The 25,633-nt window shown below is 43.5% G+C and overlaps 1 protein-coding gene across 27 annotated transcripts in view; it reads left to right on the top strand.

The window, feature by feature from the left end:
* The window catches only part of TJP2 (tight junction protein 2), a 116,062-nt gene that overhangs the window by 66,543 nt on the left and 23,886 nt on the right, over positions 1 to 25,633 (top strand). For 20 of the 27 annotated variants that reach the window (XM_070590495.1, XM_070590510.1, XM_070590505.1 and 17 more), the window contains 5 exons: positions 14,381 to 14,434; positions 17,777 to 17,901; positions 19,039 to 19,141; positions 20,545 to 21,124; positions 25,437 to 25,540. In XM_070590495.1, the coding sequence (XP_070446596.1) occupies positions 14,390 to 14,434; positions 17,777 to 17,901; positions 19,039 to 19,141; positions 20,545 to 21,124; positions 25,437 to 25,540 (957 nt within the window). In that variant the 5' untranslated portion in view covers positions 14,381 to 14,389. Of the gene's footprint in view, positions 1 to 7,321; positions 7,836 to 12,727; positions 12,881 to 14,380; positions 14,435 to 17,776; positions 17,902 to 19,038; positions 19,142 to 20,544; positions 21,125 to 25,436; positions 25,541 to 25,633 lie in introns of those variants that run through there. The other 7 variants (XM_070590511.1, XM_070590500.1, XM_070590492.1 and 4 more) reach the window with 3 other exon arrangements.

The raw sequence follows: 25,633 nt of genomic DNA, 5'->3' as shown, positions 1-25,633 counted from the left end.
GTTTATCCATTCACCTACTGAAGGACGTTTTCGTTATGTCCAAATTTTGGCATTTATGAATAAAGCTGCCATACGCATTTGTGTGCAGATTTTTGTGTGGACCCAAGTTTCCACCTACTTTGGGTAGATTCCAAAGAACGCGATTGCTGGATTGTGTGCTAAGAGTACGTTTAGTTTTTTTGAGAACCCACCACACTGTCTTCCAAATCAGCTGTACCATTTTGCACTCTCACCAGCAAGGGAAAGTTCTCCACATCCTTGCCCACATTGAGTGGTGTCCTTGTCGCAGATTTTGGCTGATCTAATAGGTCTGTAGTGGTGTCTCATTGTTATTTTAATTTGCATTTAGCTGATGAGATGTGATGTGGAGCATCTTTTCGTATGCTTATTTCCCATCTATATGCCTTTTTTGGTGAGGTGTCTGTTAGGGTCTTTGGCCTGGTTTTTTTATTCAGTAGTTTTCTTATTGTTGATTTTTAAGAGTTCTTTCTGTATTTTGAATAACAGTCCTTTATCAAAAGATGTGTCTTTTGCAAATACTCTCTCCCAGTCTGTGGTTTGTCTTCTCATTCTCTTGACTTTGTCTTTCATACAGCCGAAGTTTGTCATTTTAGTCAAGTCTGGTTTATTAGTTCTTTGTTTCGTGGATCATCAGGCCTTAGGTTTTCGTATGTAAAAAAGGGAGGAATTGGATAGGGTTTTTGGGAGGATTAATGGTCACAGCACTTAGCCTGGTGTCTGGCATGTTGTGATGTTCAGTCAGTGATGGTGTATTTCAGGCCCCCTGGTTTGCACATGTGTTCATGAAGGCGCAGCCATTAGGGAGCTTAAACCTAACTGGCTACTGAAAGAGCCAGAAATAAAATCTGACCCAATTCCCTTCCTCCACCCTCTTCTTACCAGTCCTTGCAGAAGAGTCACTGAGTCAGGTCAACTGAACCCAGGCCAACTACTTGAAAATGACCATCATGCTTATTAAGATGCTCTGAGTTGTCTGAGTGATTGCATCCATTGCTAGTCTGGGGCCCAAGTACCGACAGCTGTGGAATTTTTTTGGTTTGAAGGCCAGGGACCAGTCCCAGGTAGCTTTTGAAAGCCGCGATGGGTGCACTGTGGGAGAGGCAGTGTTCTTCAATGCAAAGGATATAGACTTTGTAGCCACACTGACCTGGGTTAGAGTCTGTCCTCTGCCACCTTTTACTTGTATGACCTCGAGCAAGTTACTCTACTTTTCTGACTTCAGTCGTCTTTTCTGTCAAATGAGTCTAACAATTTTGGTATATTGATAATAGCTGAAAATGCCGGAGCATTTCCTCTGTGTCAGGCACTACCCTGAGTTCTGTATGTGTGTTGTCTGATTAAATTCTCACAACTCTGGAGAGGTGGGTCTTGTTACTGCCCCAGCTTTATGGATGGGGGAAACTGAGGCAAGGAGCAGTTAAGTAACTTGCCTAAGGTAAGTGACGGAGCAAGGATTGTAATCCCTGCTTTCTCACTACAGACGCGTTCTTTTTTTTTTCTCAAACAGCTTTGCTGAGATATAATTCACATACCATACAATAAAAGTGTACAATTCTGTGGTTTTTAGTTTATGCAGAGTTGTATGTACAGCCATCACCCTATCTATTTTAGAATGTCATCATCACCCTGAAAGGAAACCCCAAACCCATCAGCAGTCCCTCCCCGTTTACCCCTAAACTCCCCTATCCCCAGGCAACCACTCATCTGCTTTGGGTCTCTGTGGATTTGGCTCATCCGGACATTTTACAAAAATTAAATCATACAATATTTGTCCTTTTACATCTGGCTTCTTTTAGTTAAAATGTTTTCAAGATTCATCCATGTCGTAGCATGTATTAGTACTTCATTCCTCTTTATGGCTGAATAATAAATAGTCCACTGTATGGACATACCACATTTTGTTTACCCAATTATCAACTGATGGACATTTGGGTTGTTTCCACTGTTTTGCTCTTGTAGATAATGCTGCTGTGAACATTTGTGTACAAGTTTTTGTTTGGGCGTATATTTTTCATTCTCTTGGGTTCCATGATGCATTTTTAATTACTATACTTACTCTGCTCTTCTGGGAGAAGGAAAACAGGCAGTTCTTACTTGGGAGAGGTCACTTTACTTTGCTGCTAATTAATTTACCAGCATTGCCTCATTCATTTCTCTCAGCAATTATAATGGGCTGGGGATTGTGAGTCCCATTTTACAGATGAGGCAACTGAGCCTCACCAAGTGAACTGCTCTAAGTCACAGAGCTCGGAGCATGTGTAGGGAGCTGAGCTTGGACCCAGGTGTGTGTGATGGGCTACAGAGCTCTTACCTTCATGTTGTATGGCCTCCATTCTCAGGGTATTTATGGCCACCTCACCTCCCACTTGAAGGTTTACTGGCCTGGATTTCAGAGAATGCTTTCGCGGGACTTTCCCTTCTTTCACCCTGTGAAATAGATGATCATATCCTTGTTTGTACCAAGTGGCACTGGAATTGCTTGGGTGCCCAAGGTCATGGGTAAGTTGGAGAGTCAGAGTCTTGGCTGGAAGTGTCTTCTTGGAGTCTGGGCTCATTGCTCCTTATATTTCAGCACAACTGCTTTCAAAACAACAGAGCGTGCCTCCAGGCTTACTGTCATCCTCCGCCAGTTCCTCATTGCTTACTTAAATGTTCACTGAAAATTTTCCCTTAGGTAAATAAAAGGCGATGTGGTTAAAAACTCAGTAACTCTGGTACCCTTCAGCGGTAGGTCTGGAATCTAATCATATGAATTCCGATGACCTATCAGAAACCCATCTTTAAACTTCTATATTTAGGTTTTTTTCTTACCTCTGGTCAGACGCTGGCTGTGTTTGTTGTGAGGTGTGTGCTGTGAGCACACTGTGCCCACGGGTCTAATTGTTGCCTGTCAGCACTCGCCTCCCTGAGTTGTGAAGGGAGGGTCAGGAGCTGGGGATAGCATTGTGATTGTATTGGAAAGTGAAATACTGTGGAGTAAACTATGAAAGACTTTTATTGGTAAACCAGAAATTACATAAGGGGTTGTTTAATTCTCTGCTGACTAGTTTACTGCTACCAGGAAGGATTTACCTTTGAAGAGACCACAGGCAAGGGCCTCAAAGCCAAGGAACTTAGTTTATAAATTTAAAAATTACTCATTTTAGGAAGAGGGAGAGTGGAGCTCATTTTCTGTCTTCTCTGGGAAAAAGCAGTTCCTGTTTATTTATTTGATGGGTGTCTCAGAATTATGTCCAGTGAGCAGAATTTTGACTAAATCCTTCACAACCATTAAAATAAGACCGATTTCATGGGGGGAGAGGAGGAGACCACAGAAGCCCCATTCTCGGCTCAAACCATAGCCTGCCCATCCTAAGGTTGGCTGGCTATTTATACTCTCTCTTTCCAAGGATTTGAGATGCCTTCTAGAATGACATAGTGGACACACCATAAAAATATCAGAGGAATTCTGATGCAGAAAACCATTGACCCATTATAGTGGGGTGATGTTCTCCTAAGGTTTGTCAACTTAAAAGCAAATTCACCTGTTATTTTACCCCCAAAATGAGTTTATTCAGGAATAGCCTAAAGAATTTCAGTTGGGGATGTGCGTGCTATAGCGAACCACAGGCAAATCTGGAAAACAAGGGAGGGGAGCTGCTTTTGTAGAGGAAACGGGGGAGTGGGAGGGGCTGTCCTAAAGGAAAGTCCATTGGGAGAAAGTAACAGCTCGGGGTGGAAATGGCTTCTCATTGGCTGAGCTGTGGTGTTTCTCATTGGCTGAGCTGTTGCCAGGTGGAGAGAGAAATCTTCCTTCAGTCGTAAAGTAGTTTTACTTCCTGTGGAAGATGAAGATGCAGGCGTCCCTCTCTTCCTGTTTGGTGTGATTGACGATGAATGACAGGGCATGAGAGCTCTCCCTGCAGATCTTGCCCACTCCAATTTAGTTAAGGTTTCTTTTATTAATGTCCACAGGTTTCACATCTGCAGTTTGGAGCCTCTTGGAAACTTTGATGATTTCTATTTGGACTCCTGTAGTCTTTCTTACTTTCTTCCTCCCGCCTTTCCTTTCTCCTTCCTTTCCTTCCTTTCAGCTACCCACATAACACTTACTAAGGGCTTAGTGTGTGCAAAGCACACATCACATTCTGCTTGTGAAAAAGGGGTTCAGTCTGGAGCCGGGCACCATCTTCACCTCTCTGTCTGGTGGTGATTAGCTGGGTAAACTCTCTGGCCTCAGCTTTCCTATCTGTGGAATGGGGGGCAGTCAAGGCCTGCTCACAGAGTTGTGGGCCTTCAGTGAAAAACTGTATACATAGCCCTGGTGCGGAGCTCTGCTGAATGTTAATGACTTCCTTCCTTTCCAGTTCTCATTTTGTCTCCTATTTCCAGGGAGGGTATGGGTTTTAAGACCCCCAAGCTGCAGATTAAGTTGTTTCCGCACTTGTTTCCATGCTGAGATTGTAGAATCCTGTGTGTGTTGTTAAGCACTTTACTGCCCAGCCGCACTGAGGACTTTCAGTGACTTGAACACACCTTGCAGGTTATCCCTCCTGCTCTGCTATGCTGGTCCATCTTCCTACAATGTTCCCCGACCTGGCAAGTCAGCCAGCCTTCAGCACCGAGCTCCTGTAGAACTCTGAGTGGCAGAGAGGGCCTTCCTGTAGTCGGGCACACCTCCCCGCACCCCAGACCTCCCATCCCCAGTGAATAACTCCCACTTACGCCATCACTTTCACGCAGTATGTACTTGCCATTACCTTGTGGCTCATCTTGTTCCAGCCCCACACTGCCTTTTTTCTTTCATGAAATAAGAAGCTTGGTTCTCACCTCAGGGCCTTTGCATTTGCTCTTCCCTCTCCTTGGAGAGCTGTTCAGATTTTCCTGGGATTAGTTCTTTCCAGTGTCACAGCCCATGGCACTTATTGCTACCTGCGATTATAATATCTCTTTACTTGTTTATTGTTTGTTTCCTCTATTAAAATCCTCCCCGTGAGGGAAGGACTTTGGCTTGTACCCCTGCAGCATCTAAAACGGTGTCTGGCAAGTCGTAGGTATCGGGGAATATGTGTTGAATGCATGAACCTTGTACATTTGTCTGCTGTTGTAGTTGCACTGAGTACGGATAATTGTTTATGTGGCCCACTTCCCACTGGCCTGTGACTGCTTAGGGTCATGACTTAGGGTCATTCGTCTTCAATTTACAGGGCTAGGTGTCTAGTTGCTGCTCGGTAAGTATTTTCTGAATATGTGACTGTGGAGGTTAGGAATCTTTGAGGAGGTAAATCGCTAAACTCTTGAGATCTTCTCATGGAGGTAGCTGTCCACCACAAAACGTCCCTTTGACGTCCTGGCAGAACAGCTGCTGGTTGGCACGGGCTGCGGTGGTTCTGCTGGCCATGCCCTCTGGCCCCTCCCCGTTTCTTTTTCAGGGTCTTTGCCCTGTGCTGTTCCTCGGGTCCTGCACAACCCCCTCCACATTCTTCAGGCTTCATCTCTGTCTCCCTTGCTTGTGGAAACAGCCCCCGCTCCCCACTCACCCAACTGGATCAGGTGCTGGGTCTTGCCAAACTTCCTGGGTCAGCACAAAACAGAGTGCTGTATCTGTTTTGACTTTCATTTGATCCTCAGCACCTAGCGCATTGCACTTGGTAAACATTTGTTGAGTGAATGAGTAAAGAACTAGTAATAGCACACTCATGTTCATAGCAGCGTTATTCACAGTATCCAAGAGGTGAAAGCAGCCCAGGTGTCCATCGAGGATGAACGGGTAAACAAAATGTTGTATATGCCTATGGGGGAATATTATTCAGCCTTAAAAAGGAAGGAAATTCTGACACACGTTACCAGGATGAAACTTGAGGACATTATGCTAAGTGAAATAGCCAGTCCCAAATAGACACATGTGATTCCACTTTGGTGAGGTATCTAGAGCGCTCAGATGCATAGAAAGTACAACAGTGGTTACCAGGGGCTGGGGGAGGCAGAGATGGGGAGTTGTTTGATGCGTGCAGATTTTCAGGGTGTACATTTTGCAGGACAAGAGTCTTGAAGATTGGTTGTGCAACAATGTGAATGTACTTAACACTACTGAACTATACACTTAGAAATGATTAAGTTGGTACGTTTAATGTTATTTGGTTTTTAGCACAGTTACGAAGAAGAATTAGGGCAGAAACTGATTCTGGAAATCACTGTACAAGAATCTGGAATCCTTAAATTATAGGACACCTGTGACTTCTGGGCAGTATGCATAAATTTAGGGGCAAGAAGTATTTATTTCCTCACCAGGGAGACCCAGATATTTTCTTAAGGACTGTCAGAGTCAAGGAATGGGCTGGCTTGAGCCCCTCCACACCTCCCAGAATTCCTGTACTTCTTGCCCCTGGGGCCCCATGAGCCAAGGAGCCGGGCCCTAGCCCCGCTGGTGTGCAGGGACCCTGCCCAAGTCTGCACGGCCCGGACTACTTAGCTCCAAGGTTCCTCCTTCAGTCGGCTCTTTTGTCCTTTCTCCTCTCCTGGGTGTAAGGTCTGAAACAAACTTTCATTCACCTCCCATCTTGTTTTGCTGTTCCAGCACTTACGAAGAACTGATTCTTGTAGAGTTCAAGGGAAGGACATGACCATTTCGACTGCCTGTTCAGCACAGGCACTTGGTAGTGGTGGCCTCATTTCATGCTGACATTGGCCGCTGAGGTGGAGGTGGTATTCTCCCTGTGTTATAAAGGAGGAAGCAGATTATCCAAGGCCCCACAGCTAAGTGACACAACAGAGGTTGCACCCCAGATCGTCTCCCTTTCAAACTCACGTTCTTGCTTCTGCTTCAAGTTGCTCCCTACGTGGTCTCCATCTTGTGGCCCAAACTTATCGCACATCTCAACCTCAAACAGATCTGATGGTGTAGTCCTCACTTGCAAATGGCTTGGTCTAGTCCATTGGTGTGACCTACACTATGGTAGTGAGAATGATCACAGGCTCCCCGGACTGGCTTCTGAAATCCCAAACCCAGTCTGAAGCCCCGGGCATCCCATACAATCTTTTCTAGATATTCAGAAACCTAGAAATGTGCTTTTCAAACCCCTCTCCCCCAAGTGGTAAAGACAAAGAAAGAAACAGATAGCAGGGCTCTGTTTTGTTCTTTTATCTGCTAAATTTACAGAAAGTTTAGAGAGAAGAGAAAATTCTGCTGAGTGAGGACTCTGTCCCTGAGTTGGCCTTTTGCTGCCCAAGTCTTATCTTTTCCAAGAATGTGAAACATCTTATCTTTGTGCCTTTTCGTTTCTATGTAACAGTAGCAATTCAGTTCGCCTAAAATATTACCAGTGCATTTCCAACCAGCTTTTTGTTTGTGTGTGTATATGGAAGGGTCTGTGTATATAAATACTTCTCCAAATATTCCTTTCCATAGTATTGTTCTAGAATGTCCTGCTTTCTTAATTTCTACTAGATACTGAATCATTTTATATGTCTAAAAGGAATATTGACTCAAATTCTCTAGTTCCCTCGCCCAGGAGAGAGGGAGGAACAGAAAGCTGTGAAAGTGGTGTTCAAATGCAGACTGCTTTCCTTTTTCCCTCACAAGCGGTGCTTTTCAAAGCGTTTGGCGTCCCTGCTGTGTGGATGTGTCACTGCGAGATGACAACAGGATTTGCTGGGAATGTGGGCCACTATTGTATCCGCCTTACGTAACCACGTGGAGTGATGGCAATGGGTGAGCAGCCTGGGATGTAGGCAGTAGCCTGGCTGAGTACCCTCCAGAGACCATGAAGACTGCTCAGGTCCTGCAGAGGATGTGGATCCAGGCTGTTAAAAAGTTGAGGAGATGGAAAGGCCGTGTGAGTCCCTCTGCAAACTCCCCCCCTTTTCTTTCCCAAGCTTTCTTTGTGGGAAGTTGGCGGGGGGTGGGGGGGTTGGGGGGGGAAGCAGAAGCCTTCTCACAGTGACTCCTTTCTCTTCCGTTCTTGTGCTGTTGGCAGCTTTCAGTATCAAACCGTCAGATGCAGATTCTAGTCAGTGTGGGTTTTTGAAATACTCATCTTATTTTTAGCAGACTTGCATGAAACTGATAGCCTCTTATGGGATTTATGAATCAAAGGCTGCTGTATTCCATGTGTTGGCAATCTGCACCCACAGTTTTGCTTGCTGCGTGTAGCTTTAATATACTGCCTTGTATAAGTCGTTTGTGTTTGGGATTTCTTGTTTTGGGGTAAAACTTTTTGCTTCCTTGTACTGTAGAAACCTATATTCCTTTTCTTATATGTAGGTTTCTAAATTATAGGAAAAAATTTTTTCTCATGTTCCTTTTTTCTCTTTTAGTTTGAACACGTGTAATACTGTCACACACAGGAGCGTTCACTTTTATGACTTGGGATTTTTTCCAAGCATGTCCCTTCTGGGCAGATTCCAATTCATCTTTAGTTTTAGCTGTGGCCTCCATCCCTGGGAAGCAGCAGTTTGTGGACAAAAAGCCTAAAAGTTGCCTTTTGGGGGAGTCAGGACAGTGAAGACTTTTGGTATCTGCCTTCTGCTTGGTTTTTATCATACTTCTGTATTCTTATGTAAACTATAGGATTTAACCAGTTCGGCCAGGATTTTTCAAGGGAAAGAAACTTATAACAGCTAGAGGATATTTTTTAAAAGATCAGATAACTATTTGTCTTCGTCCCTTTCTCGTCATTCTTCATGTAAACACCTTATCGTTAACGCAAAGTTTTTTGTGTATGACAGAAAAACAGGCTCACTTTGAACTTCCTGTGTGGTCCAGGAATGACCCGTTATAGTATCGAGGGGGTTGTTGTCAACACTACTTCCATGAAAAGTGAAAGTGATGAGGAAGAGGGGGTGCAGGGCGGCTGCAGATCCTGCTGGTGCACGGAGTGTTGACTCTTGGGTGAGAAGGGGACCAGAGGGCTTCTGTGCGCTGCTGCTCCCCCAGAGCTGGCCTCCTTCCTTCTCCACCTCACCTGCCTATCAGGCACCTTTCCAATTTCAGCCGCCAGCCCTGCCTTGCCCTCCCTCCAGCTGAAATCATCGCACTTTCTTCCGCTCTTTCGCTTTGCAGACTCTGTACTGCGTTAAAAGGTGTTTGGTATAAGATCCTTGGCCGGGAATTGGGTACCCACTGATGTTCATTTATTCCACCCGCCCCCCCCCCCCCATTTTTTAGCTTACGAAATGTTTGGTACATGTAACAGAATTCTGTATCTGAATCGTAAAGCATAATTATAAAATCCATATCCCTGAGTCCATCACACACCCCGGAGACCCTCACCAAGACGGACGCGAGTTCCTTCCCCACTCCTCTGCTTCATCCCCAGGCCGCTTCATCCTGAACCTTGTGTTTTTCGTTCCCTTGCTTTTTCTTTATAGTTTTACTACACACACACACACACACACACACACACACACACACATACAATACATACAAATATCTCTAAACAAAAAAATGGTTTTTTAAAGTTTTTTTTGGTTTTGGGGGGTTTTTTGCTGAGGAAGATTCACCCTGAGCTAACACCTGTGCCAGTCATCCTCTGTTTTGTATGTGGGTTGCCACCACTGCATGGCTGCTGCCGAGTGGTGTGGGTCCGTGCCCAGGAACCGAACCTGAGTCACCAAAGCAGGGTGTGCTGAACTTAACCACCAGGTCTTGGGGCCGGCCCCAACGAAAAATTAGGTTTGTTGGCTTTTTTTCCTATTGTAGTCAAAAACGCATAATGTAAAATTTACCATCTCAGCCATTCTTCAGTGCCCAGTGCAGCAGTATACATTCACATTGCTGTGAAACCTTGGTTTGCTTTTTGAATCATATAAAAATGATATCACACTCTGCAAATTCTTCTAGGATGTTTTTCACCCAACATTTTGTTTTGAGTTGCGTCTGTGTTGTGGTATGTGTGGCTCTTGTTTGTTTTCATTGCAGTATTGCATTTTAATAGTATAATTCTATGTGTATCCTTGTGCACATATATTTGTGCATTTCTCCTGGGCCTCTGCCCTGAAGAGGACTCATCGCATAGTGGAATATGTGTACCTTTAACTCTGTTATATGTATGTTCTTCCTATGGCCCTGCATATAAAGCTCCCCAAATGCTTAGCAGCTACCCACAGCCATTCACCCAGAGAGAGTCTGAATATTGACAGCAGCTCTCTGATCTGTGCATAGCCCAGCACAGGTTGGGTGGGGCCAGAGCCCAGCAGCCCAGTTTGAAAGGCATGAGGTCAGCTCTCAGCTAAGCTGCTACAGGCTGGCAGCCTGTCCCAGGGGATGTACACAAGCTGATGTTCTGAGGCATGTGTGTGATTATGTGGGGTGCTCTGTGTTCTGAAAAAAGAACAGATAGAAGAGGCAGGGAAGATACTCAGTGATTGGCTTTTGGGGCACACCGTGATTGGTTTCTCCACGTGGGCTTTGGCTGTTTTATTTTTTAACTTTTTAAATTTTTTTTTTTTTTTTTTGAGGAAGATCAGCCCTGAGCTAACATCTGCTGCCAATCCCCCTCTTTTTGCTGAGGAAGGCTGGCCCTGAGCTAACATCCCTGCCCATCTTCCTCTACTTTATATGTGGGACACCTACCACAGCATGGCGTGCCAAGCGGTGCCATGTCCGCACCCGGGATGCAAACCGGCGAACCCTGGGCCGCCGAGAAGTGGAACGTGTGCACTTAACTGCTGCGCCACCTGGCCGGCCCCTTCTTTGGCTGTTTTATACAGCAGTGTACCCCAAGTGCCACATAGTGGTTGCTCAATAAATATTTTTGAATGAATGAAGGAAGGGTCTCAGTAAGGAAGGGTTTCCTCTGAGACTTGCAAAAAGTCACAGCACTGTGGGCTCAGCACGCAGGTGTCGTGTATTTTTAATGCTCAAAGGAGCTATTAAAATTTGTTTTCAGTCCAGTTTCCTCACCTTTAAAATGAAGATTTTATATTTATCACTTAGTTTAACAGAACACATATTCTTTTAATATTATGTTTAAGTCGGTAATGGTTTATGTCATAACCCATTAGCCCTGTGTAAGGTGAAGCCCCTTATGGTCTGATCAGTTTCATGTCAAGTTGGTCAGCAGCTGGCGAGCTCTGATTGATTAGGAATTTGGTTCAGTCCTATTGGCAGTAGGGGATTAATCCTGTCTCTGACAAATCTAATTTAAATTACCCCAGCAGGCAGCACTGGCATACTTAAAGACAGCAAAATCTCATTATGGAAGAACAGTCCGTTTCAAAGCCAGATTCTTTCTACTTGGACAACATTTTTAAAATGGAATTTTGTAGTAATTCATTTATTTGGCCAAATGATAAAATTTAAATCCAAAGCTTTCAAAAGGGAGTTTGCTGTTTTCTATTTTTAAAATAAAAATGTATTCCAAAATGTGCTCATAGAAAAATCTCTGCCGTACCACAGCTCCTGGGGAAATTTAACATTTTTTGGCGTTTATTCTTCCAGTCTTTTCCCTATATACCTATATAAATATATATAGTTATGAAAATAGGAATGAAAACAGTGATGGTTTGTATCTTGATTTTTTTTCTTCCCCAAATAGACATGTAAGTATAGATCTATAGATGTGCAACCAATCTCCAATTGTTGGGCATTTCATGATTATCTATTTAAAAAATTAAAAGTGGTTGTAAATAAATTTATACGTATGTCTTTGTGCAGTTGTGCAAATATTTCTGTGGAATAAATTTCTAGAACTGGAATTGCTTGACCAAGGAATATGCAGATTTTAGATTTTGATACATATTGGTCATTTGCCCCCTGGAAGGTTTGTATTCATTTATATTTCCATGGCTTCCACCAACAACGGACAGACCAGAAAATATAAAACTAACTCTCTTTCTCTCTCTGTTTAATTGGAAAAACAGTCATCATGATGAAGAAACTTTTTTTTTAGGTTATAAAGGTTTATAACATTGTGAAATTTCAGGTGTACATTTTTTTTAAAGATTTTATTTTTCCTTTTTCTCTCCAAAGCCCCCTGGTACATAGCTGTATATTTTTAGTTGTGGATCCTTCTAGTTTTGGCATGTGGCATGCCGCCTCAGCATGGCCTGATGAGCGGTGCCATGTCCACACCCAGGATTCGAACCAGTGAAACCCTGGGCTGCTAAGCCAAAGTGGAGCACGCGAACGTAACCACTCCGCAATGGGGCCGGCCGCTCTGGTGTATATTACTTATCAGTTTCTGTATAGACTGCATCTGGCTCACCACCAATAGTGTAATTTTTTTTTTTTTGGCGAGGAAGACTAGCCCTGAGCTAGCATCCATTGCCAATCTTCCTCTTTTTGCCTATGGAAGATTGTTGCTGAGTTAACATCTGTGCGAGTCTTCCTTCATTTGGTATGTGGGGTGCTGCCACAGCATGGCTTGATGAGCAGTGTGTAGGTCTGTGCCCAGGATCTGAACCTCCAAACCCTGGGCTGCTAAAGCAGAGCGTACGAATTTAACCGCTATGCCACCAGGCTGACCCTCTGTTTGCCTTCTTGGTTAAATTTATCCTTTGGAAATTCTATTATTGCTAGTGTATGGTAAAATCTGCCCCAATTTTTGTTTTTGTTTTTACTTAAACGTGTTTTCTGCCCGCTGAATCAACAGATGTTGTTTTAAAGCTATTATTCTACTGACTTCACTTCTGTAACTGCTGTTAAGAAGTTGGCTGCCGTTTTAACTGTTCTTTTGTAGGTAATCTCTTCTAATTGCTTTCAAGATCTTTGTATCTTTTTTTGCAGTGAGATTACCATGTATTTTAACGTGTTTCTTTAATTTACCCTGCTTGTGATGTACTGAAAAACCTGAAACATCTGCAGTTCTGGAAGAGCCTTTGAGGTATCGCATCTCTCCTCCCTCTCTTACCACCTCCTTCAGGAAATCAAAGACTCCTTGTAAGACTTCCTTACTCTTCACTTCTCTTTCCCACATTTTTCACTCTTTGTGCTGCATTCTGAGCATTTTCTTCACATCTGTCTTCCTATTCATTAATTATTTTCTCAACTGTGCGCAGTATGTGATTTAATCAATGGTTTACCTAATTTCAAATACATTTCTTCATTTCTAAAAATTTTATTTGCTTTTTTTTCGAGTTTGCTTGGTTATTTTTGATGTTCTCTTGTTCTTTCATTATGCATTGTTTCTCCTTTTAATTTCTTATAATAAACATGATACATATTGTACATACTTTTTTTTTGATCTGTGACTATTTCCCATGTTTCGTCTTTGATTCTCCTGTTTTTTTGTTTAACTCTCGCTTGTGGTGATTTGTTTTGTGTGTGTGTTTAAATTGTGAACTCCTGTCTCTCAGATGCTTACCTGGGTGATTCTTCGAAGCCTGTTTTTAGTCTATTCTGGAGAGAATTTGCATTTGCCTCTGTGTACCTGAGTGGCGCCCCCAACACAGAACTGTTTTGGGTGTGAGTGTTTTTGAGGGGTGTGGGCATATCCATAACATGAATTTCACTCCTGAACCTGTGTGGCACAGGTCTGTTGATAGGAATTCTCTAGGGAGGTATTTTTAGTTATTTCTGTTCTACCCAGAGCCAAGGCTGAGACAGGCGAGCGTCCTCCTGTCTCCATCTGCCTGGTGGTGTTTTTGCCCCTAATTCATCCTCTCGGATCCGATCTCCAGCCTGTTGGATCCTCCAGTTTCTCTCTCTTCCCAGGCTCCTGTGTAAATGCCTGCTTCAGCGCTCACTTCTCTCTCTGGCTTTGAGCTTTCTTGGCGTTTCCAGGCTTTAAGGATTTCTCCTCAAAGGCAGTTTGACTTTAATGCATTACTATTATTTTAAAAACGATATCCACTGTTTTCAGGTTTTTCTAGGCATCTGTTTTGGAATATTGTCAGAAACTGAAGCCCCAGTGGTCTTTTTATGAAGGCATTTTCGTCTTGCACACCCAGCAATATACTGGTGGAGAAGGGGAAACCCACAGATTACCCAGTTGGGGGCGCTGTTTGTGAGAAGACCCTGGATTCTTTTAGACATAAAATGCAGAAAACTTGCCTGGGAGATTGCCTTTGCTGGGGGATGGGGAGAGTGTTATAAAAAAAGAATGAAAAAATTTCTGTTTGAAACTATCTTGATTTCTATTGGAAGGATTTTGGAGTGCTGATAATAAATGGGCTCAACACTTAATGTTCCATTCTTTTTAGGGTGTATCTCTCACTGTGCATTTCGCCGATTTTCTGGTCCTGTCAGGACTGCCATTTCATCAAAGGAGAGTGTATCTGAAAATAGATAGCATAATGTTCCTAAAAAACAGCAATTCTTGTTGATGTGTTGAAAGCGTGAGCTGGACTTTACTGTGAGATATTTTGAATTATAATTTTTGCTTCTGGCATTGAAACGTTTGTGGTTTTAATCAGGTTCGTTTTGCTTCTTTTAAAACAGGCCCCAGGCATGGAAGAACTGATATGGGAGCAGCACACCGTGACCCTGCAGAAGGTGAGTGCTGCGCGTCTCCTACAAGCTGCAGTTGTGTTCCTCAGTTTCTAGATCACGGATCTTAGTTATTTTTGCCCAAACACTTTTTCCCCCCTTTGAAGCAGATAATGCTTCGTAGGTGATAGCTGGCAATAATTACCAAATTAACAAAGACCTGCATGCTACTATCTTTTTTGGTTAAGGTCACATAATATGGAAAATTATAGAGATTAGTAGTGCATTCACCTATCTCCAGAAAGAATAGGTTATGGAAAAAGAGAAAGGAGGGGAAGAATGGAAAGAACCCATACTGTTTAAGGACGTTTAGGTGGCTCCTACAAGTTTGGTCATTTTAGTTATAACATATATGTAGCTTGTAAGTCCTTCAGTCAGTTTTAAGTCCAAACTAAATTTTTTTTTATTAATTTTTTTTAAAGATTAGCACCTCAGCTAAGATCTGTTGCCAATCTTCCTCTTTTTTAAAAAATTTTTACTGAGTTTATGATAATTTACAACCTTGTGAAATTTCAGTTGTACATTGTTGTTTGTCAGTCGTGTTGTAGGTGCACCACTTCACCCTTTGTGCCCACTCCCCACCCCACCTTTCCCCTGGTAGCCACTAATCTGTTCTCTTTGTCTACATGTTTAACTTCCACATGTGAGTGGAATCATACAGAGTTGTCTTTCTCTATCTGGCTTATGTCACTTAACATAAGTCCCTCAAGGTCCATCCATGTTGTTGTGAATGGGATGATTTTATCCTTTTTTATGTCTGAGTAGTATTCCATTGTATGTATATATATATATATATATATATATATACCATATCTTCTTTATCCAGTCATCAGTTGATGGGCACTTAGGTTGCTTCCACGTCTTGGCTGTTGTAAATATTGTAAATAATGCTGCAATGAACATAGGGGTGCATGGGACTTTTGGAATTGCTGACTTCAAGTTCTTTGGATAGATACCCAGTAGTGGGATGGCTGGGTCATAGGATATTTCTATTTTTAATTTTTTGAGAAATCTCCATACTGTTTTCCATAGTGGCTGCACCAGTTTGCATTCCCACCAGCAGTGTATGAGGCTTCATTTTTCTCCACAACCTCTCCAACATTTGTTACTTTTTGTTTTGGTTATTTTTGCCATTCTAACGGGTGTAAGGTGATATCTTAGTGTAATTTTGATTTGCATTTCTCTGATGATCAGTGATGATGAACATCTTTTCACATGCCTATTGGCCATCTGTGTATCTTCTTTGGAGAAATGTCTGTTCATGTCCTCTCCCCATTTTTTGATCGGGTTGTTTGATTTTTTTGTTGTTGAGTTGTGTGAGTTCTTTATATATTATGGAGATTAACCCTTTGTCCTCTTTTTTGTTTTTCTTCTCCCCAAGGCTCCCCAGTACATAGTTGTATATTCTAGTTGTAGGTCCTAGTTTTGGCATGTGGGACGCCGCCTCAGCATGGCTTGATGAGTGGTGCCATGTCCGAGCCCAAGATCTGAACCAGTGAAACCCTGGGCAGCTGAAGAGGAGTGTGCAAACTTGAGTGGTTAAGTGTGCACACTTAACCACTCAGCCACGGGGCCAGCCCCAAACCAAATTTTGAAACATTGGTTTAGCAGTCAGGAGTGATGGGTTGTATTCCTTGTCCCCCTCCTGATTATATTAAGAGGTGTTGAGTTAATCTGATTTTAGTCACCTCCTCACCCCCCACGGGATTGAAAGTAGAAGTAATGCCAGATGGAAATATATTTTACTTTATTTTTAAAGTCATTTCACAGGTATTGCCTCTCTTGATTAAATGAGGTAACACAAAGAGCTTCCAGTACATGGAGTCTAACACATAATCGTTGCTTAATAGATCTTAGCTCCATTCCTTTTTGTTTTGACAACAAAGTTCAAGGTAAGCATGATAGGTATTAGCCCTACTCGAGACGAGCAAGTGGGAAGTCGGGACATGATTTGTGTGTGGCTGAGCTAGACTCGAACTGCACTCGGGGTCCTGAAGTCTGTTCCATCAAGGTGCCTTGGTCAGCGTCGCTGTGATTTTCCTGGGCCCCACAGGGGTCTTAGTCCTCCTCTGATTCCCTTCAGTCTCTGTCACTTCCTAGAGGGATTATAAGTTCCCCAAAGGGAGATTTTTCTTTCTACCCTTGGAACTGTGAACTTCAAACCCTGTCTTCAGTGAAAATTTGGTTCCTAGATAAATGTGTCTTAAGTTAAGCCGGATGGAAAAAAATAGATCAGTGCTCAGGTGCCAAAACCTCCTGAGCAGCAGTCACGGTTTCTTCAGTCCAGGGCTTCCAACCCCTTTAGGTCTCATTTTTCAACTCTAGCCGTCTTCTACTTGCTCCATCTTCTGCTTGCTGTCTCGTGCCCTTCCACCAGCATTTCACATACTCTTTGAGTTGTGGACCCCAAATCGGCAAAGGCGAGAGACATTTTAGGCCTGGTATGAAGGATGAAGCTGCCTCTGCGTAAAAGCAGGTAGCAGGTGATGGTGCTGCCAAATTCAAAGCCATGTGATTAGCAGATAACAGCTCAGCCTGTTGTCGTCGTTCGTCATCAGTTGGCATCGTGGGCCCCACGTGGGAACTTTTCTTTGGGGGGAAGGTTTTTTCTTTTATTCCCTGAGTAGATTTTTACAGAATCAAACCCTGATTTAGGGTTATAGTCACACATACCTGTTATCATCTGGGTGAAAACTGGGAGCTTAGCTCTTTTAAACACTGAAATGAATTAGGATTATGTGTTATCTGAGTTCCCTGTTACACATTTCTAGACCAATCATGGATGTAATTAATCTGTGTTTCCATCGTATATGCATGTAGAAAAGAGTTTAAGACTTTGCTCTCTCATAGGATCTCAAAACTGAGTTTATCTTCAGATTTTATTTTATCTTGAAAATCTGTTTACTTCTTTTTCACCCTACATTAAAATGAAACCACCGGCTCACCTAACTTAGAAGTTCAAGGTATACTTTAAAAACACGGTTTTAGCACGGACTCAGCTCAGGCCAGGACCGGAGAGCAGGGACGGTTGGTGATTAGGACAGCACAGCCCTATTTGGACAGATGTTCTTTCCCATCCCCAGCCAGCTTCTCATGGTAACTGCAGTCTGTGCTATCAATCTTTTCCAGCTTTCCCAAGGCTGTTTCTTTAGATAAGAAATTTCCCTTTATAAACCTGTCAGCTCACCATGATGATGCTTTATTTTGTTCTCATTTGTTTTCTGTAAACCCTCTGTTCCTGAGCTGTCTCTGGTTGTTGGTTTGACCTTTATTTTATCAGGTGCTTATAATAAATCCTGAAAGCCACTTATGGAAGGATTTTTTTTTTCTCTTAACTCTGATGAACAGGATTCCAAAAGAGGATTTGGAATTGCAGTGTCTGGAGGCAGAGACAACCCCCACTTTGAAAATGGAGAAACGTCCATCGTCATTTCTGACGTGCTGGCGGGTGGGCCCGCCGATGGGCTCCTTCAGTGAGTGTCCTTTCTCCGACCCCTAGCCCCTGGCAACCGCTCTGGCGGGCCCTAGACAGGGTGCTTTGGGTGGTGTGCACTTTTAAAATATTAAAAAAAGAGAACTTTTATATATATATAGAAAAGTCTTCAAATGGGAATTGAGACTATAACATACTATGTTTTAGCAATGCTAGACCTTTGGCAACAGCCAAATTTTGGAGGAAGGAGAGCAGTCATTTCCGTGGTAAGATAGTTATGATTATCACAATTATCATTCCTGGGTTTAGGGATCATTTCTGAACATGGAATATAAAAGTAGCATGGCCCCCCCATGCCTACCCATCAGTGTTTATGTATTTTTAAATTTATATTCATTAATTTAATGGGGATACTCTGACTTAATGATTATCTGATTTGTAAGAGGGATGTGGAAATTGAGAAAATTTACTACATGAGAGTACAAGTTTTCCAACTGCCAGCCTTCTGGTCTGAAGAGATAATGCCATTTGAAAAGATGCATGCCCGAGTCCCCTCAGGATAATTTCTCAGGGCACCATCTCAAGTTGGCCAGATAGCCCCAACATTTAGGTTCTCTCAGCATTTCAGGTCTCGATGGTCCTATCAAAGTAAGTAGTCTTTACTACAGGAACCCAAGTAGAATTTTTTTTAAAGATTTTGGGGGATAAGATAAAGTAAGAGTTAGGGTTCTGTGACCTGAAAATTTCTTGAAGAATCTGAGGCAAGCTCTTGACTTCTTCCCCTCCTAAACACAAGTGGATATAAACCTATTTTGGGGGATATTTTTAGAGTTCCTGAAGTCCAGCTGGCACCTTGAGTGTGGAGGGCCTGATGCAGAAGTTCCATTTGTGTGCAGTCCTCGAGAATGTCACGTGCCTCCTGGAAGCACCCCGTGGTTTGGGTCCTTCCCCCAGGTGGTTCCCAGTAGACCCTGTCAGAAGTGGGCTGAGCGGCCCCTGGGTTCCTCCCTCAGAGGAGCTCAGACCCAGTCAACTGATTAAGCCTCGGGAGTCATCAGACACTGAGCCCTTTAATAAGTATTTCGGGTCAGATTGCTGCTTCTGTTTGTTCTTAAATAAACGATTTACTGTGAAGAGATGGGAGTTTTTCGCATCCCGTTTTTATTTTTGTTTGCAGAGAAAATGACAGGGTGGTCATGGTCAACGGCACCCCCATGGAGGGTGTGCTCCATTCGTTTGCGGTGCAGCAGTTGAGAAAAAGTGGGAAGATCGCTGCCATCGTAAGTTCCGGGTTCGGCTGCAGCTCGCCTCAATAGCGTTTTGTTTTTATGCCCAGAGGAAAATTACCACTTGCTTTTAAGCACTTGACAGAATTACGTAATCTAGAGGCCGCTACTTCTTGTATCCTCAGTACTTTGAAGGGTGATGTTATGGATGAGGTGAAGATGTATGTAAGTGACCTCTCCCTGCCTTTTCCTCGACCTTCTCCTAACTTCTTAAGACCAGTGATTCTTTTATCTGAGTGAGTTTGCCTTAAGACGGATTAGAGAATCAACTAGATTGTGAACAATAGTAAAATAGTATTAATTTAGAAAAAAATTTTCAGCTCAAAAGCTCATTTGTAAAAAGGCACAAACAAGATCTGTTACATCTTAATAGACTGGAGTTCCTTAGGAGACAGAGGCTGTCTATCGCATTCATTCATTATTCACTCACTCACTCATTCAGCAAACATTGGTTGAGGGTCAGCTATGAGCCAGATGCCGTCCGGCCCTGGAGCGGGTCTGTGCTGACTGGGGCAGGTGGACACACGAAGTGAGCGTTGGAAGACAGGGTATTTAAGGGTGCTGCTAGGGGGCTGCACCGGGGATATGGTGTTTAATTTTTTTTTCAACCTTATATTATGAAAATTTTCAAACAAAAAGAAAAAAGTTCACAGACTAGTAAAATAAACACATTTTTTACAGTGTTAATATTCTGCCATCTTTATTTGATCTTTCTTTGTCTGTATGTGTACAAACACTGTACGTATGTTTAGTGAACCATTTGGAGGGAAATTACAGACATGCCAGTTGAGTCTTACTCACTTCAGCATGCGTCTCCTAACTAAGGACACCCTTCTCCATAACTGTAATTTTCCTAAGAAAATTAGTAATAACTCTGTGGTATCATCTAATATCCAGTCCATATCCCAAGATGTCTTTGACTTTTTTCTTCCCCATCCAAGATCCAATCAAAGTTCACTCGTTGCATTTGGTCCTTATCTCTTCAGTCTTTTTTCAATCTAGAAGGGTCCCTCTTTCCCCTGCCTCGCCCTCTGCCTCCTTTTTTAATGACGTTGACTTTTGGAAGACTCCAGGCAGTCATAGACTAGAATAGAATGTCTCAGTTGCTGGGTTTTCATTTTTATAACTTAGTGATTTAAAGTCCATTGGTGATTTTCACACTCTGAGTAGAAGCAGATTTTGGAGGCACTGTGCTCAGAGGTTTATACTCATTGTTGTCGTATTTTAGTCACAACCATGTGAGGTGTTTATGGTCCGTTTTCCAGATGAGGAACCGGAGGCGAAGTGAGTAGGCGGGGACATAGGGTTTTACTCGAAAGAGAACCAGGACTCTTGACCACTGCATTCTGTTTCATTGTGATTGTCCTGTGTCCCTGCTGTGTTCGTTTTGTTGACAGGTGGTCAAGAGGCCCCGGAGGGTCCAGCTGGCCCCGCCGCAGGGCAGCCGTCCGCTGGATGAGGATGACCGGGCTTTTGAAGTGATGGACGACTTTGATGGCAGAAGTGCCCACAGCGGATACAGTGAGAGGAGCCGGCCCAGCAGCCGCGGTGGGCGCAGCCGCAGCTTGGAGGACAGCCCGGAGAGGGGGCACCCCCACGAACGGGCCCGGAGCCGGGAGCGGGACCGGAGCCGCGGCCGGAGCCTGGAGCGCGGCTTGGACCACGACGACTATGGGCGAGCGCGAGAGCGCAGCCGCGGCCGGAGCCTGGAGCGGGGCCTGGACCATGATGACTACGAGCGAGCGCGAGAGCGCAGCCGCGGATGGGGCATTGATGAGGCCTACAAGCGGGCCTACAGCCCCGAGGTGGAGTACAGCCGCAGGGCCCAGCCCGATGCCCGCTACGAGGGGTCCCGGAGCCGCAGCCGCGAGCACCTGCGCTCCCGCAGCCCCAGCCCCGACCCCAGGGGGCGACCAGACCGGCTGGATGCGGACAGGCCCATCGGTGTCCTGCTGATGAAAAGCAAAGCAAATGAAGGTAGTCATGCTTGATGAAGAAAAGCACTGTTGTTATAATACTAACAGCTAACTCCTGCATGTCGCTGACTGTGTGCTGAGCACTGACCCGAGTGCTTTGCACTGTTAGCTCATTTCATCCTCACAACCACCTGGCGATGGAATTCCTCTTAGAGCTTCGCTTTATAGACAAGGAAAGCGAGGCACAGAGAAGTCCATTGACTTGCACGTAGTTGTGTGTCAGCGGCAGAGCCAGTCTGCAGAAATTTGACCTTAAGCTACTAGTCCAGTGGTTCTCAAAGCAGCTAAGTTATCACCTGGACCCTTGTTAGAAATGCAGATTCTCAGGCCCCAGCCCCACTGGTCAGACCCTGGGGTGGGCCCCCGGAGTCTGTGTTAACAAGCTCTCCTGGTGAGCCTGGTGCAGCTTAAATTGATCAAGGACAATACCGATTTTGACTTTTTGCTCTTTGCCAGGGCCTATGCTGAATGTTATCTTATTGAGTCCTCACCAGGGCCCTCTGTGGGAGGTGGGAGACTTCATTCTTGTCTCTCAGGTGGGAATACAGATGCAGAGAGGTTTTTGGTACAGCCGTGCAAGAGGGGGCATCTGGCCATCCTGTGTTACTTCTGGCAGTGTTTGCACGTACTTAGTCACATCCGGAATTCACTAAAGCCCTGTGCAGCAGCTAGAGATCTAGTTGCACCTACAGTTTAGTGAGGATTCTGATACTCAGGGGAAGTGAGTTGCCTGTGTTTTGAAGCCAGTAAGTAAGTGTTGGAGCTAGAACTCAGGCTCTATCTCCTGGAAATAGATGATAGGAAATAAGTAGATGAATGAGCAGGGCTTTAGAGCCCCGTGTTGAGATGTTCCTTCCGTCCATTCTTGGCTTCCAACTTTTCAAGTTCCTTGTAACTTACCTTTTATCTCGTCATGTTTCCTAATTGTTCTACTTCTTAGAGGAAAAAAGATGAAGGGCATACCTGAGACTGCAAAGTGAAAAGCTTCGTGCTTTTTAGGTTTAGATTTTGCATTGTAAATGGCCTATCAGATGAGGGGCTTTGCTTTCTTTAGTTCTGGAGGAGCATAAAGAGTTGAGTTACAGAACTAGGTTCCTGTTGAAATACCCGAAGAATAATGTAAGGACATGAGTAATGGGATACCTGCAGTCCAGTTCCAGAAAGTGCAGGCCAGTGTTGAGATTGCACTGTCTCTGAGGAATGTGCATCTCAGGAGGTTTAAGGATTCTGTAGAATCTGTATAACCGTTTATCATGACATATTAATTCGTTAACCCCCAAGAGTTGCAGAGTAAAAACCCTCTGCTCCCAGATTAAAAGGCGGACTGTAGAGAAGTTTTGAGAAAGAAGATTTGAGAGATCCGATGCCCATTCTATAGGACTTGCCTCCCAGGTTGTTGAGTTACCCAAGACAGTGCTTTCCAAACTTTTCTTCTTCCTCCCCTTCTTCCTTTTCCTCCCTCTCCTCCTGCCGCAGAACGAACCACATCTTGCAAACAATCATGGATGCACTTACATATCAAAAACTTGAAAAATGTTGTGGAACGGTACTTACTCTGTGTAATGCAGTCTCAGAGGTTCTGTTACATTTAATTTAAAAATGCTGGCCGTAACTCACTAAATGGATTTCCAGACTAATGGGCTGTGACCTGTAATTTAAAAAGACATTGTCTGGTTCTAAGAGACTGTCCAAGTTATGCCTGGTCTAAGTAATACTGTCCTGGAAAAAAGGGGCTTACGTCCCTTTGCTGAGACAGCATGTTATTCTTCCCGGGCTATTTTTCTTCCTCAAACTTGGAATTTGTTTAAAAAAAAAAAAAGGTCACGCCAGCCTTGATGGCCTAGTAGTTGAAGTTCAGTGCTCTCACCACTTCGGGGGCCCGGGTTCGTTTCCCCGTCTTGGAACCCCACCACCTGTCAGTCAGTTGTCATGCTGTGGCGGCATCCCACGTACAAGAACTAGAAGGACTTCCAACTAGGATATACAACCATGCACTGGGGCTTTGGGGAGGGGAAAGGAAAGAAGAGGAAGATCGGCAACAGATGTTAGCTCAGGGCGAATCTTTCCCTGCAAAAAGAGAGTGCCACTTTTTAAAAGAGTTTCTGTCACCTTTTGCTGAGATTACACAGTAACTTAGCTGTCTCTGGCTAGAGTTGCATAAGAATTAATCTTTAAAGAAATATGGCAGTAGGTAAGACCTCCATTTGATAAGAAAAATATGATCCATTCGTATGACCAGCTATTGCGTTTCATGGGCACCAAATAGCCTTGCTGGTAAATCTTATAGAAGCTGGTCAGCTGATTTTTTCCCCCTTCATTTAAGAGATACCCATGCACACCACAGTAAATCTATTTGCAGCCTTACCAGTAAGAGTGCAGTTTTTGGGGCTGGCCCCGTGGCCGAGTGGTTAAGTTCACGTGCTCCGCTGCAGGCGGCCCAGTGTTTCGTTGGTTCAAATCCTGGTGCGAACATGGCGCTGCTCGTCAAGCTATGCTGAGGCGGCATCCCGCATGCCACAACTAGAAGGACCCACAACGAAGAATATACAACTGTGTACCAAAGGGCTTTGGGGAGAAAAAGGAAAAAATAAAATCTTTAAAAAAAAAAAAAGAAATACCTTAGACTCCCCTCTTTAAACCCTGCCCCCCAATATTAAAAAAAAAAAAAAAAGAGTGCAGTTTTTAACAGGAGAGAGGAATTGTTGACATATGAGAAAGAAGTCATCACTCAAACGTGTTTGAGCCTTCGGTCCTGGGCTGTGAGGCTGTTTAACCAGTAGGGAATTGTCGTCCGTGAGAGAAGATGCTGTCTTACCCATCTTTCTTGTCAGCTTCCTAAAGGGGAGGGGTGGACCTCAGCACTTTTAATCATTGTGGTAAGATCTGATGTTAACTTACTGTGTCATTTAAATCATCTTTAAATCCACTTTATAACTTTTCTTTTCTTTCTTTCTTTCTTTTGGTGAGTAAGATTGGCCCTGGGTTGACATCTGTTGCCAATCTTCCTCTTTTTTTTTTCTTGTCCCCACAGCCCCAGTACATGGTTGTGTATCCTAGTTGCAAGTCATTCTAATTCTTCTATGTGGGATGTCTCCACAGCATGGCTTGATGGATGTTGTGTAGGCCCAGGATCTGAACCGGTGAACCCCAGGTCACCAAAGTGGGTTGTGCGAACTTAACCACTTGGCCATGGGGCTGGGCCTCCATAACTTTTCTAAACGGTAGAAAGTTACTTTGTTTTGTAGTTATAAGAGTTTCAGTGCAGAATAACAATATAATAAAATTTGAATGTGCCTCTTTTAAAATCTGCTAGGTTGTGTTATCTTCCTAAAATAACCAAAATTCATCCTTAAAATACATGATTTTACTAGTTTTAATAAGTAAAATCAGGATAGTTTAAATAGTATTTAAAATACCTTAAAATATACATACTTGGTAAATACAGTGTTTTTTCTTCTGAGAGCATTTGAAAGTCCCTAAGCCCCAGAAGCTATGCTGGTTTTGGTTAAAAACTTTATTTATTACTTTGCCTGGCTTTTTTACCCTTTTTCTTCACACACTGACTTTTCTTGAGTTCCAAATGCCACACAATCTGAATTGTTGCAGACGGAGAGTATACTGTTTGCAGTGCCTGCCTGTAGGCGGCTACATTGTCAGCAGAACATGTCTATTAAGATGGACTGAGTTCTTTTTTTTCTTCCCAACATTTTATTTTGAAAAACGTTAATTCTATAACAAATACTCATATAGCTTTCACCTAGTTTTACCATTTGTTAACATTTTGCCACATTTGTTTTCTTTCTCCTTCCGTTTTCTCCTTTCCCTCTCTCTCCCCTCCCCCCATGGATTTTTGGAACCACTTTAAAGTAAGTTGCAGGCAACGTAATTCTTTACCCCTAAATATTTCAGCAGATATTTCCCAAGGATAAGAACATTCTCCGACAGAACCATAATGCCATTGCTACACTTAAGATAAATAACATTAATACCCCTTTTAATAGATTTTAGTACAGTTCATTTTAAAGTTGCTTTAACATAAGGTAACCCACCCGCCGCCTCTGCCCCACATTGGATCAAGAATCTAGTGAAGCTTCATGCATTGTGTTCTTTTTGTCTTTTCATCTCAAATAGTCCCTCTGCCTCGTTTGTTTTTTTATGACACTTTTTTGACAAATCCAAACCGGTTGTCTTACAGAACATCCCATGTGCAAAATTAATTTTTTCATAAATATTTTTAAGTAGTCCTAAAATACCAGACTAAGTTTTCTGAACAAGTTGATGAAACGTGTGTGTATTTATGTGTTTTCTCCTAGAGTATGGTCTCCGGCTTGGGAGTCAGATCTTCATAAAGGAAATGACCAGAACGGGTCTGGCAAGTAAAGATGGGAACCTGCACGAAGGGGACATAATTCTCAAGGTGGGTCACGAGGGTAGGGGACAGTGGGGCTCATGCTTGGCTTCATAGTCTGCAGTTCCACATTCAAGAGCCAACACAGTGAAATGTTGTTGG

The sequence above is a fragment of the Equus przewalskii genome, chromosome 22 (assembly GCF_037783145.1).
Source record: "Equus przewalskii isolate Varuska chromosome 22, EquPr2, whole genome shotgun sequence".
Lineage (NCBI taxonomy): Eukaryota > Metazoa > Chordata > Mammalia > Perissodactyla > Equidae > Equus > Equus przewalskii.
The sequence above is the reverse complement of the archived record's forward strand: the minus strand, read 5'-3'. Positions and strand labels throughout refer to the sequence as shown.